Below are 14,734 nucleotides of genomic sequence, written 5' to 3' on the forward strand. Positions count from 1 at the left end.
TACAAAGAAAACAAAAAGGCTCACAAACACATGGAAGCTTAACAGCATGCTCCTAAATAATCAATGGATCAATGACCAAATTAAAACAGAGATCAAGCAATATATGGAGACAAACGAAAACAACATGAAGCAGTTGTAGCAGGCGCTGGTGGGATGTATAACAAGGAGTGTAGTAGGAAGAAAAGAATAGGGATTTGGGGTAATGAGGTAGGAAAGTGCAACAGTATTTAGGAAAAGATGCTTGGGCAGAGCTAGTAGGTAATGAGAAAAACTTCTGAAGAAGGCAATGCTCCCCAGGCTCTGCACACCACGCCACAATTCAATCTAATTATACCTATTTGGACAATGAGTGAAAATACCATCATAACTGGACAAATGAGCAAAATCAAGGCAGACATACTAGATTGTTAGTTGTCTGCTATGAAAATACAACATAAATCTGTATTTTGAGTTACAGTGAAAGGGGAAAAAAAGAATTCTAACATATCGGCAGCTTCTTCTATAAAACTTGATAGAAAATTCTCAAACAAAAAAAGAAAATTAGGATAGGTTACCGGTCATAAGGAGTATATCCATTTTGTTGTAGGAAATCATCTTTGATAAGTTTTGCTACCTCCAGAGTGATTTTATCTGTTTCTGCTAGAGAAGCCTAGACAAGAAAAAAAAATTTTTTCTTAGAAATTTACTACCACAATGTGGGCTTGAAAGTGGTAATCAGTTAACAAACAGAAACTATATAATCAACATACAATTATCTATCATTAATAAATTTACTTTATAACTGCTTTCTGATTGATGTGTTCTTTTATTATGGTAAAAAACATGTACCATAAAATTTTCCATATTAACCATTTTTAAGTGTTCAGTAATGTTAAGTATATCTACATTGTTGTGAAACAGATTTCCCTAACTTATCATCTTCTAAATCTGAAAATCCATACCCACTAAATGACAACTTTCTTTTCACCCCTCTCCTAGCCCCTGGTAACTACCACTCTATTTTTCTGTTTTTATGAATTTGACTACTTTAGATAACTTACAAAGTGGAATCACTTGTCTTTTTGTGTGGCTTATTTCACTCAACAAAATGTTCTCAAGGTTCATCCATGTTGCAGTATGTGCTAGAATGAATTTTCCTTCCTTTTTAAGGCTGAATAATATTACACACACACACACACACACACACACACACACACGAACACACACACACACACACACACACACACCTCCTGCACATTTTGTTCATCAATCAAGGGAAGTCTGGGTTGATCCCACCTTTTAGCTAGTGTAAGTGCTGCTATGAACATGGATATATACACACAGATTGATGTTCTTTTTTTGACACACTTTCTTCTTCACATCCTGGCTTGCTACCTTAATTATTGAATTCTCAGTCTTAAGCTTGTTCCACAGAAATCCATATAGCCCATAAACAATTCATTATCTTAAAAAATTACACATGTTCACAACTATGTAATTGCTAAGGACAGTAAGCATGTACCATCTATGTCTGAGTGCTGTATCACTGGTATGGCTGTTACAGTGCTGCACTCTTTAAATATCACTGCCTTAAAAACTTTCACTTTTGTAATTTTCCTATTACCCTAAAAATTAAAGATTATCTTGAGAGTTGTGGGAAAGGCAGAGGCCCAGGGAATGAACTTCAGTCTGTGTCACTTATATGTTCTAAGCTCCTTAGAGGTAAGGGTCAGATCTTCTGTTTCTTTTCTTAAATCCCTTTTATTCTAAATACCCTCTTTAATTGAAGGTAAATATTAAAATGTGCTCTGTGTATCCTTTTGTTTACATGAATTCAAATAATATAATTTACCTTATACCAGTATTTTAAATTATGTCAGGCAGTCTTACTCGTGTCTTTGCACTTTGCTTGTAAGGTCTTATCTGAGCTGCTGTCCCTAACTGTTCCCTGTAAGGCCCTTTACCCTGCTGCTTCCTGCTCTTGTATAGCTCATTCTCCATGGTATGCAACTTCTGTTTTTTTCCTTTCCATCTTTTGCCCTCCAGTAAAGGGCTTTAGATTTCTGTTAATTCCCTGTCACTACAAACACATCAATTTAAGGACCTGTTTGAGAAGTTCTTTTTAGATTCTCAATATCCATGAACAGAACTGCTAGGTCCCAGATCTATGAGCAAGTACCGTCATGCTGCTCTCCACGACGGCAACACGCCCACCAGGAATACACCAGTTCCTCCATCCCCACACACTCGCCTTATCCAGGTTTCCAATATTTTGCCATTCTTTAACCAATGTTACATGGTACCTTGCTGTTGTTTAAGCATTTCTCCACAGTTTTGTTAATCTTTCGTGCTTCCTTTTCTATAATCTCACTTCCCTCCTTTGCCCATATTTCTGTGGGGATTCTAGTCTTCTTGTTAACTAATAGTTCTTTGTTTCAAAACTTCTGTGGCTGCTTTGATCAGAATAATAAGACAGAAATAATGTTACACTAGTTTTGGGGCCCAGGCTGAAGAGGCTGGTGGTTTCAACTTCCTCTTTTCTAACACTGTGAAACCTCTGAACTATCTCATGGAGACGCATGAGAAATGCCCAGCCAACCCCTGGCTGTTACAGCCATCCCAGCCCAGGTGCCAGAAATACATGAGAGAAGAAACTTTCAGATGACTCCAGCGTTGGCCATCATATGACTGCAACAGTGTGAGGGTGCCACACAAGAATGTCCAGCTGAGTCCATCAACCCCAAACCCATGAACACAGAACACTGTTCAAGCCACTAAGTATTGGAGTGGTTTGTTACTCAACAATAGATAATCAAAACAATAATCATCTTTCTACCTTCCACAACCCAGTTAGGTTCCTCAAATATCTGTTGGATAAAGGAATAATCTGAAATTCTACTTGTTTGAAAAAAAAAAAAGGAAGTACTCATTGTGCTGGGCAAGAATCTGCGTATCCCAGCTTCCATCTGTCCTTATAACACTCCAGGGGAACTAACAGATCTGCCCTCCATGCGGTTTAACAACTCACCTTCCCCACAAGCTGTACAATTTCTGCCAGGTCTTCTTCTTCCTGCAGAATCTCCTTAGCTTTGGTCCTCAGAGGAACAAACTCTGTGAAGTGTTTGTCGTAATACTCGTCCAGGGCACGCATGTACTTGCTGTAGCTGATAAGCCAGTTGACGGAGGGGAAGTGCTTACGTTGAGCTAGTTTCTTATCTAAGCCCCAGAATACCTAATTTAAAAACAAAAAAAAGTACAGTGACTTTTCTTAAAGAGTAAAATTAAAAAATACTATGGAGGTGTGTTTGTCCTAAATATGCAATTTTATAATTTTTTTGAATCAAATTATGTATCTTGTAGTATATATCAACTATAACTGAAAAAGCATAAAACTTACAATGAAAAAATATATTCCTTTCAGTTTCAGGATGGATAGTTATCTATAAATCAAGTTCAAATTTTACCTGAATTTCCTTGACAGTATATCAAATCTAACAGCAAAACAAAAAATTAACTGACTCTTTTGAAGATTATTATGGTGCAATATAAACAAACCTACCAGAAAATGCTTGTTGAGACAGAATAGATACTTTGCTTTGATAAAAAACCTCTAAATGCTCTGATTAAATTCAATTCCCAATCATTAAGAGCCAACCCAATAAGAGCTAGCAGTCACTCTTCTGAGGCTGAACATTCACATGAATTTTATGTATTCCTAACTTTATTCTCCCTTTCTCTGCAATTGAAAACTCAAAATTTTGGCAAAGGTTAAAGACCTTCAAAGTTATAAATTTAGCTTCTGCCATTTCTTTTCATCTGATACTGACTGACAGAAACATAAGCAAATATTCTGTTTTACCCACATGGATAATAAATATACTTAAGAGTTTATCATTTATTTTCTTTAGTGTAGCCCTGATTTGTACATATTTTTCACTTAGGCCTCTTTTAATGTCCAAATTGGCTAGCTAGCCACTGAAATTCATGCCTTGTCACTAGAAAGCAACTGTATAGGTAGGAACTACTTTTTCCAGCTTTGCTTTTATCTGGGTGTGACTAAGAATGAGTGGAGTGACTGCACCTGAGCCCAAGGTTCAAAAATTTGGTGTGTTTTCTCTACAGTTTTCTCTTGTGCCCACCAGACATAGAGGACTACCAGGCTAAGTAATGGTGGAGCCACAAGATGAAGGAGCCATGGTCTCTGAATTACTAGTGAATGGAAAAGAGCTGCCCTCTCGTAGGATCATATGCCTTAGACCACACTATGGGAAAGAAAGTTTTACTATGTTTTTGCCATTATGCATCTTTGGGCCTATTTGTTTCTACAACTAGGGCTACTCTACTTTTAAAGGATAATATCACTCTAACACTAATAAAAGTTTGCTACCCCTGATGTATTTTCCCCTTACAGATAATAACTTTATTATAAATCCTGGTAAAGAGGTAAGAAAGAACAAACAATATTAAAGGCTCTCAGTGATAAGACTAGAACAGACTTTACCATTGCCCACTCTTTAGTGACTCAATTAAGATGAGTCTTACTTGACTTATTTCAAGATGACTTAGATAATATTAGAGCAGAGCAAGAATGGGAGTGGGGATGGAATTGGATAGGGGGTGGGAGAGCTCAGAAGTTCACTACACAAGAAAAAGATATACCTGAACAATACCAAGAGTAGCAGATGTAACTGGATCAGAAAAATCACCACCAGGTGGAGAAACTCTGAATTTAAAAGGAAAAAAAAGTCATCAGAAATTCTTAAGAAAATTAACTAGTATATGGAAGTAAAATTCTTTTGAAAGTCAATTTTAATGCAACTAACTTTAGAACTGACCTTTGAAAAGGAAATCTTATATCAAAATATTAAATAAAACACAGCACAAAGCTGCAGATAAGAATGATAACTATTGAACACCTTCTAGTATGAGCAATCAGAGACATTATAATCAGTTTCATCATTCTAATCAAATAGATGAAGCAGGAAGCAAAAGCTCTAGGAACAAAGTATGGTTTTATGCTGCAGTCATGGATCTTCACTCTGCTTTTCCCATGACATATTCTTAGCATAAAATGTCTATAATTTTCTAAGACACTAAGTGTCTTAAGACACTGTGACTAGAATATAATAAATCGCTAATATGCAGAAAGTTAAGTCAAATAACCAGAATTCACAGGCATGACCTAACTATGTGCATTTTAAAGAGCTCCCTGGGTGACTCTGGAGCATGACCTTGGTTAAGAACCACTACCCTCAGAGGAAGCTAAATATTATCTCTTTAAAATTAATGACTCTTAAAAACAAACAAACAAACGAATGAATGAATAAATAAATAAATAAATAAATAATAAAATTAATGACTCTTTTCTTTTGAAAAGTAAGCAGTTTAGGTGCTTACGCTCCTACAATGCTGACACTTCCTTCTCTTTCAGGATTTCCAAGACATTTCACCCTGCCCGCTCGCTCATAGAAAGACGCCAGACGGGCACCAAGATACGCAGGATATCCACTATCTGAAAAACAAAAAGAAGTTTAAAAAGGGGTGCCAAGCAGCCCCTCAAATTCTATCAGCTTTGCTTACATAATAAGCAATACAAAGACATTACCTGCAGGCATTTCAGCTAAGCGACCAGAGATTTCTCGAAGGGCCTCAGCCCATCTAGAGGTAGAGTCAGCCATCATACTGACATGATAGCCCATGTCCCGGAAATATTCTGAAAGCGTAATTCCTAAATTGGGAAGAATATTACAAATTATAATCCTATATGTAGAATCCTGACTTTTTCAACCTTAAGAAAACTAAAGCAAAAATAGTACATGAGGTGTACTGCTAGCTGCTCACCAAAATCTGTTCTTCCTCTTCTTTTGGGCACTTAGCTGAGTTCTATTTCCTAACCTTCTTTGCATTTAGATATGGCTATGTAACTGACCTCTAGCTAACGGAATGTGTCCCATCACCAGGCAAGCCACACATCTTTCCATACTGTTTTTCCCTTCTAGTTTACCGAGATGGAGAGGACTCCCAGGAGCCCGGGAAGTCATGAATTGAAAATGTAAGAGAGCTCTTTTCAGCCCAGGTCCCAGCCCAGAATGACAGGGTAAAGAAGAGTCCCCTGACCACCTGCAATCAACATCTATTGTACTGAGTAATGAGTTTGGGTTTATTTGGTGCTATAGCGTAGTGTACCCTGATAGAATATACATTTTAAAAAGGAGGAAAAGACTTTTTGTCTATTCTTTGTTGAGATAATTTAGTCAGAAATTAGTTTCCAATGTAGCTTTTGTGTGTCACTCACACACACACACCCCCAAAACCCCTCAACTAATTAATTGCTTAGTTATTTTTCAAAAGTAATCAATATTATCTTAATTACCCTGATCATTCTGCAATGCATATCAAGTTCTGTCCTGTAAAATCGCATATAGTAAACCATTTAGAAGACGCTAATATGCAGAAAGAGGTCCTGGCTCCAGTACCCTTTCTGTCATTAACCTTAGCAAAGTAACTTCATTTCTTGGTGAGGTTTCCTAATCTTTTAAAATGATATAACTGGCACCTGTCTACCTGTACCTATCAGACGAAATGATATATATAATGCCCTCTGAAAAGCATGAGGTACTATGAAACTCTTAAGATATTAAAAATGTATAGTTGCTGCTACATGAGTCCTAAAATCCAGTGCCCTGATTCCTTTATTTTACCAGTAAAAAAAAAAAAAAAAGTCTTACATGAGTGAAATAAAATATGAAATAATGCTTGAAAGTTTGGCACTTTACTACTTTACTATTTATCATATGACATCTTTCAGAATAAGAAATACTGATTTCTGAGGCTTCCAAAAACACTTCCATGAACAAAGTCTTTAAGGAATATACTTAGATTATTTAACATTATTAATATTAATATTACAGCATAAAAATCCAATAACTATCACATATTTCAATGTGATAACAGAATTGTCTCTTATACAAACATGGCTATGTTTTCATTCACTAATACTTGTGTGTATATATTACAAAGAGTTGGCAGTAGAGACAAATACACATGAGTAAACCACAAACCTAATGATTATCAGTACCTACAAGGAAATAAAAAACCTGGGGCAAAACCAAAAGATGAACAGACTGGGAAAATATCTGGAACTCATGACAGATAAAAGACTTTTCAAAGAGCTTTTACACATCAGTATGAAAAACAACTATCCAAAAGAAAAATGTACAGAAGGCAGTTTTCAAACTGTTAATACACAAAGGACAGATAGTACAGTTCACTGTTAATACACACTGAAAAGGTTACTAATAAAGCAGGGAAAATAAAATGTTAATTGCCAAATCTAGGTGCTGAGTACATTGGTGTTCACTATAATATTCCTTTAACTTTTCTATATGTTTAATAATTATCACAAGAAAGTGTTGAAAAACTTATTTAGCATTGGTGAAGATATGCAGAAACTTCTCTTGTCCACTGTTATGCTTTTCGATGGGCTATCAGAATCTAAAATCTGCATTAACAGTTGTACTTGTACCAATTTTACTTCTAAGAACCTACCAATTTTACTTCTAATAAACATGTACACAAAACATCCAAAGAAACAGTGTAAAAAACTCCCATGAGGATGTTTTAGTGATGTAAGGTTTGTGATAGCAAAAAGACAAAACAAAACAACCCAACAACAAGCCATCAACAGACCAAGTGTCCATCAAAAGGATGCTGCTTAAATAATTATGATATATCCATCCAAAGGGATACTGTGCAGCCATTTAAAAGAAGTTGGTAGATTTCTTAAAATAGTAGATGATTATGTCCCTTGCTCCTCCTTTTCATAAAAATAGCCACCAAACAAGGAGAACAAGATATATGAGAATACAAACTCTACTGTCAAAAACCAGAGGACATATTCAGCTCCAAAACAAAGCAATGAGGAAAGCCACCTAAATGACGTAGCCAAACAAGGGCGTGGGGAATTCACCCAAGGCTGCACATACCAGATTAGGCTTCCTGCTGCAAATGAGGGGGCACATTCTGAGAGACAAAGCCAAGAATTCTTTGTTTGGAAGACTGCAAAAAGGGTACAACGGGTACAAACTTGTACCTAGTTTGGCATCAAGGAGAAGCAGGGAGATGGGGAAAAAGAAAACACATGTAAGCACTCCTTTTCAGTACATGAAAAGCAGGTAAGGCAGGATAGAAAAGAAAGAATTCGCTGTAAGTGGCCTGGTAGCTGTGGATTTCTGTTGGCAGGAGAGAAGAGTATAATAACTTACACAACTCTATGCCATGACAAACTTTACAGATTACCGTGAAGAATTCCTGCCACTCCCTCCCACCTCCTGTGAAGATGACTAATACCAGTACATGAACTAAACAGAAACACACAAAGAAAAAAGACAAAAAAGCAGAATACAATGATGGTCAGAAAACTGCCAAGGAACAAATGAAAACTGAACAGTTAATGAAAGAAAATGTTAATAATGCATCTTAATCTCAAGAATTTTACAGTACAATCAGAAAGATGTCTCATGAGAAAGTAGAACTCAAAAAGAGCTGAAAGAAAAAATAGAATCATTATAGAAATTAAGGTTTCATTAGAAGCCACAGAAAGAATAAACACCAATTATCCTGTGATCAAATGAACAACAGGCTAAATAAAAAGAATTAGAGAGGAAATGATACACATGGATAGTAGTTAAAGGAGATCCAATGTGTCCTGTATGAAGAAGACAAACAATGAAAGAGGAAAAAGGAAAAGAAACAATTCTCAAAATTTTTCCAAAATAAAAGACATACTCATAAACTGAAAGAGTACACTATGTCTCAGGAAACATTTCTCAAAATAATCAAGGCTGAGATATTCCAATAAAGTTCTGCAACTTTAAAGAAAAATTTCTTTGGGTGAAAAGAAAATACATCTATAAAAGGAAAAAAACACAGGCCAGTCTCAGTTTTCTCCCTAGGTCTTAATGTTACAGTAAGAGTTCTCAAGCAAAGAAATATTGATCCAAAAATTTTCTACTGGGCTAAATTACTGTTAAAATCTAAAGGCAATAGAAAAAAATACAAGCTTATGAAGAATTCAGGGAATATAGTTTTCATGAAACTTTCTTGAAGAAATTCCCAAAAGTCAGATATTTTTTTTGCCAACCACAAAACACATGGAAAAACTGTAGTCAAAGGACTGCCTGTGGGAGATGACTCTGTTTTCTGTAGGCCTAAGGGCTAATAGAAATATTGGATGTATGGTTACAGAACAGAATGTGGAATCCTGGAAGTGTAGAAATGAAAGTACCAAAAGCTGCAACAGAAGTGGGAGCAAAGATGAAAGGTATTAGGTAAACATGCTGATTTTTTTTATCTTTTATATCCAGCTGTCAAAATACAATAATTTAAAGTTGATAATTCAAGTTATAGAGATACAGGTATAGTCGAGTTAGACAAATGGTAAAACATATGGTAAAAAGAAAACAGTTGAACACACATCATTTTATGATCATCAGAAAGAACAGAGCAGCACTGTAGATGTCTTAAATTGATGTATCCTCAAGATATAGGAAGTAAAATGTTTTTCTAAAAGCAAAGAATGTGGTTATATGTGTGGAGGTATTTTAGAATCAAAGAAAAGTTCTTTGGAAAAGAAAGAGAGTTTATTGGTTGCTTTTATTCCAAATCATAAACTCACCAGTATAAATGGAGGCTTCTCTAGCAGCAACAGGCATATTGGAAGTATTGGCTACCAAAGCAGTTCTCTTCATAATCGACTCTACCTTACCATCCACTTCCATTGTGAGCTAGAAGCAAACACTCTGTTAGTGATCCTCTCATTTCAAAATGGCATTAGCCCCCCCATCTTTTTTCTTTTATAACTTATCCACATTTAAACCTTCTTATAATCAGTTTTCCCAAAGTAATGTTGCTCATCATTCCAACCCCTTCTCCCTGCCCCATTGTGCTGTAAAGAAGATAGGCATTATTTCCATTTTATAAATAAAACCCATCATTTTATGGGAAAAGGAATATTACTATAGCAATCTAGTAGATCATATAAAGACTATGTGAAGTTCACATCTATAAATGTTTTTGTGTATTTTGTCTTCCTCTCCAAAACCACCAGACCACAGAAAGAAACTTTCAAGTGTTTGACTGGAAAATTCAAATTCCTTTCTTTGAATATATAAATTGAATCACAAATCTAATTAGACCATTCCTTAAAAGATTCTTGACAAATGAGAGCATTGATCCAGACCCAACACAAAGCTTTATCAATTGCCAATAAAAGTTGATTAGTGGTATTTTCTCTAGAATAGAATCTGAAGCTTTATATATACAGACCTCTGGGAAGTCCCGGAGGACTTCAGACATCTCATTTCCTCTTTCACCACATCCTACATAGATGATCACATCACTGTTGGAATACTTGGATAGAGACTGAGATATCACTGTCTTTCCACAGCCAAAAGCCCCAGGGATTGCAGTAGTTCCTCCCTGTACACATCTAAAGAGAACAAAGTGTGGATTTAGTTGGTAATAAATACTAATAAATGAAGAAGGTGACACAGAAAAAAAAGCTAAACAAAGAAAACACTGAAATATATTCATCTCCATCTACAATACACTTATTTAGATAGAAATAGATACAATTGCTTCCCTAGTTTGTACCTCTAATAGTGTTTGTTTTTATTATCATTAATCATCTTAATCATCTCTAATAGCTGAAAAGTTCAAGTATATTCCATACTGGTACCTAGGGAAGAGGGATATAAAAATAACCTAAATAAAACAATACTGATATTCTCAATGCTTTCTATATAAACCAGTTCATGAAAGGACAATATAGGAATTAAAGCTAAAAGAAAAATATAAACAACTTTTTAAAGTCTTTTGAGGCAAAAAATAAGACCACTTAAGAAATTCATATCTTGCTATAAAGACTAATAAACAAAGACTTTTGTAAGGTGTTAGGTCAATTCCCTTTTATACTTTGAATAACTACTTATGAAGTACTTCCTAGGTACTAAAAATTGTGCTTGAAGATGTTGGAGAGAAAACAGCAAATAAGACAGCCAAGTTTCTGTCCTAAGAGAGCTCACATTTCAGGAGGGTAAAGTGAAAAGTCAGCTGCAGATTACTGTACTATTTAGCAGCCACTTTCAAACTTTCCCTAAAAAGTGGCAGTGGAGAGTGAAATACCCTTCAGGGAAGAGGGAAGTGAATGTCACAGTATGTATGTACATGTATGTTTGTGTGTGTATATATGTGTGGGTGTTTTCACATGCTGAGTATGTGGTGTGGGGCAGGAAGGTTTAGGCAGGAGAAATGAGATGTAATGCTAAGGGAAATTCCTTGCAATATTGTGTTTTATCATAAAATTCACGAAACTACATTAAAAAAATTTTTTTATTAAGGTATCACTGATATACACTCTTATGAAGGTTTCACAAGAAAAACAATGTGGTTACTACATACACCCTTATCGAGTCCTCCCCCATACCCTATTGCAGTCACTGTCCATCACTGTAGTAAGATGCCACAGAATCCCTGTTTGTCTTCTCTGTGCTACACTGTCTTCCCTGTGACCCCCTACACACCATGTGCACTAATCATGATACCCCACAATCCCCTTTTCATCCTTCCCCACCTGCTCTCCTCCAGCCCTCCCCTTTGGTAACTTCTAGACCCTTCTTGGAGTCTGAGTCTGCTGCTATTTTGTTCTTTCAGGAAAACTACATTCTTAATAAACTTCTTTTCAATATAAAACTAATACACACTAAAATGTTTTCTTTTCCAAACTGTTCAGTGACTTTGATAAGCTAAGAAGGCATGTCTATTCATCCTATGGTTTTGTATACCTCTTTCAAATCACTTTTAAACAGGGGTGAGTAAGCAGAGCTGGGTGTGCCCCAGTTTGGAAGTTCAGCAATCCAATGTGGAAAGTGCCATCATAGAGAACATCTAAGGTGTTGTGGGAATACACAGGAAGGGGTGCAATGGTACGGAAAAAGGAATTTTTCCTGAAAGAACCTAAGACCTGAAAGTAAACAGAAATTATCTAGATAAAGGGAAGTAAACATTCCAAGCAGAGAGCACAACATACCTAAAGGTCCAGGGGCAAGAGGGAGCACTGTTTAAGGAATTTAAAGTCCTTCAGTATGTCTGGAAGATGGGTGTGTAAGGAAGCAGTTGGGAGGTCAAGTGGCTGAGACAATACTGGAAGGTAAGCAACAGCGAGATTGTAGTTGGCTTGGTAGGAAGTTAAGAGCATTTAAGGGTTTTAAACAAAATACTGAAACAGTGCAGTATCAGATAGTGTTTTAGATGGATTACTACGTAATATGGACAACCACACTGAAAGAAGGCAAGACTGAAGACAGAAAGTGTGATTCATGTGATTATTGCAGGAATTAGGTTAAGGTCCTTAATTACAGTTATGGAATAGGGATGAAAGATGTAGATAAAAGATACTGAGAGAATAGAATAAAAAAACTTGTTCAATAATTAGACGTGGGAGGATAAGAATGATGCTTGAGAAAAGTCACGGATTTTAGATTAGGCATTCACTGGATGGATGATGACATTTGTTGAGAGAGGCAATAAAGAAAGACGAGCAAGTTTCAAGGAAAGGAGTATGATTGAGATGGTGATTTTAGTTTTGAAAATACTGACTTTGAGGTACCTGTAAGACACTCAATAGGAGAGGTATATAATTAGAAGTGGATATATGAGTCTAGAACTCAGAAGAGATCTGGAATGAAGATACAGATTTAGAAGTCATCATATATAGATGAATATTTAAGTCATGAGTAGACAATGTCATCCACAGAGGGTAAGATGTAATGAGACAAAAGGCCCAAGAAGACGGAAAAACTCTAAGAAATATTAAAATTAAGGAAGAAGGAACCTGTAACAGAGACTAGGAACCTGTACACAGAAGCTAACAGGAAGAATAAAGAAGAAGACATTGTAAGGAGGAAGGAGTAGGAAGCAATATCCAAAGCTGGTAGGAATTAAGATAATACTAAAACTTCTTTATGGAATTATCAGTATGAGAGTGACTGATACTGTTAGAGTGCTTTCAGTTGAGCGGTGGAGCCAAGACAGAGTAGGACAGTGAGTTAGGTGGGAAGTGCTCATTTATTATTTCAAGATTGCGAAGACGAGAAGAAAAGTTGTGGAAGGTAGAAAGGGGAAAGGGTAGAGGGTAAATTTTAATTTTCATTAGATGGGAAATAAAGGGAAGATAACTTACACAGGGAGGGGTGTTTGAGGAGACATGAGCTGGGATGAGCTCCAGAAAGAGGAAAGGAAGAAGAGATGGGTAGAAATGTATGTTAACTGGAGGAGTTCCACATCTGATGGCTCTAATTTCTCTGCAAAGGCTCTAGAATGATCATTTGTTGAGAATGAAGGAGAAAGAAGAGTGGAGTAGAAGATCTGAGGCAAAGAGGTTTAAAAGTGCCACTGAGGAGAACAGGTTGGAAGTAACTGGGAAAATGCAGAAAGACTGCTACACGGTAGTGAGATTCAACTAGCACTGATTATTTTCTTGTCTCAGCAGCTCATGTGCAGACTGGGGAAAAGGAGATGGTGGGACTGATTCACAGATGGGATTTTGCCTAGTGGGTGTGACAGGAGACAAAGGAACAAGAAAATTTAACATATTGGAAAATATTTGTCAAAGTGATAGACTATTACAGTTAAGCTGGACAGTGATGGAAACAGGAGGTGCTGACTAATGAGTCAAAAGACTGAGGATCTTGTGAGAGAGTAATAACGAGAACTCAAGAGACTGGGTTTGAATGGTAAGCAGGATATACATAGGTTGGTGATCAGAAGTTGAAGGAGCTACTGTATCATTGCTTCAGTCTTTTCTGTGAATTAAATGATGAAGTTGAAAGTAGAGCAGGGTATGGTGAAACATGAGATTTAAGGAGAAAGGAGTTTTTAAGCAGCTGAGGAAAATGGCAAAGAACAGACTGTAAATTAAGAAAAACTGCTGGGCAGCTAGAGAGCCAACTGATTTTAGAAAACATCAATTTATAGTGACACCAATCTATGAACTCAAGGGTAACTTATGAAAGATTTTTTGGCACAGACTTTCTTCTGGAAATTTTATTTTTTCAGAGAGTTTTAGAAACAATGCATTCCTTTCTCCTTCAATGGTTTGATTATAATAAGCATTGGCTATATATAAATATATTTAGTTAATTTTTTACCATTATTTCTGTAGATCAAATTTATCACAGGATTAGCACATAATGCCTTTATCTATAAAGAAGGGAAACAATAAGCATATATAGTAACCCTGAGGAAAAACCATGGGACACAGCTCAAACTTACGGAAAAAGGGCATCAAGAACTCTCTGGCCAGTCAACAAGGGATGATTAGCTGGCAGCTTCTCAGTGACAGGCCGAACTTGACGTACAGGCCATACTTGGACCATGCTGAACTTCTCCTTTATACCTTCAAATTCAAGCTCCAAGACAACATCCTATAAACATACAGCAGGATTTTAAGTTCAGTGAAATTTATTAACATTTCTACCTCAAAAAGTCAAAGTAACCCCAGATTCCTCTTGGGAGTAGGGAGGTGGCACATGGAAATGAGGAAGGAAATTTGTATTTTTATATAAATTTATTTATATATATATATATATATATATAAATTTATACACATAAATACGTATTTTTATAAACTTAAAATTCTATTATCTTTTTATTACAAATCCTATTGCACAGATCTAATTTTTTTAACCAGGTGCAT

General features: G+C 36.1%; 1 protein-coding gene across 2 annotated transcripts in view; it reads right to left on the bottom strand.

Moving 5' to 3' along the window:
* Nucleotides 1-14,734, bottom strand: part of ATP6V1A (ATPase H+ transporting V1 subunit A) — a 77,270-nt gene that overhangs the window by 8,804 nt on the left and 53,732 nt on the right. For both annotated transcript variants that reach the window (XM_037013070.2, XM_037013072.2), the window contains 8 exons: nucleotides 14,311-14,462; nucleotides 10,306-10,468; nucleotides 9,656-9,764; nucleotides 5,585-5,707; nucleotides 5,377-5,491; nucleotides 4,639-4,702; nucleotides 3,008-3,211; nucleotides 555-649 (listed from right to left, as the gene is read on the bottom strand). In XM_037013070.2, the coding sequence (XP_036868965.1) occupies nucleotides 555-649; nucleotides 3,008-3,211; nucleotides 4,639-4,702; nucleotides 5,377-5,491; nucleotides 5,585-5,707; nucleotides 9,656-9,764; nucleotides 10,306-10,468; nucleotides 14,311-14,462 (1,025 nt within the window). The remainder of the gene's footprint in view (nucleotides 1-554; nucleotides 650-3,007; nucleotides 3,212-4,638; nucleotides 4,703-5,376; nucleotides 5,492-5,584; nucleotides 5,708-9,655; nucleotides 9,765-10,305; nucleotides 10,469-14,310; nucleotides 14,463-14,734) is intronic.

The sequence above is a fragment of the Manis javanica genome, chromosome 3 (assembly GCF_040802235.1).
Source record: "Manis javanica isolate MJ-LG chromosome 3, MJ_LKY, whole genome shotgun sequence".
NCBI classification, from domain to species: Eukaryota; Metazoa; Chordata; class Mammalia; order Pholidota; family Manidae; genus Manis; species Manis javanica.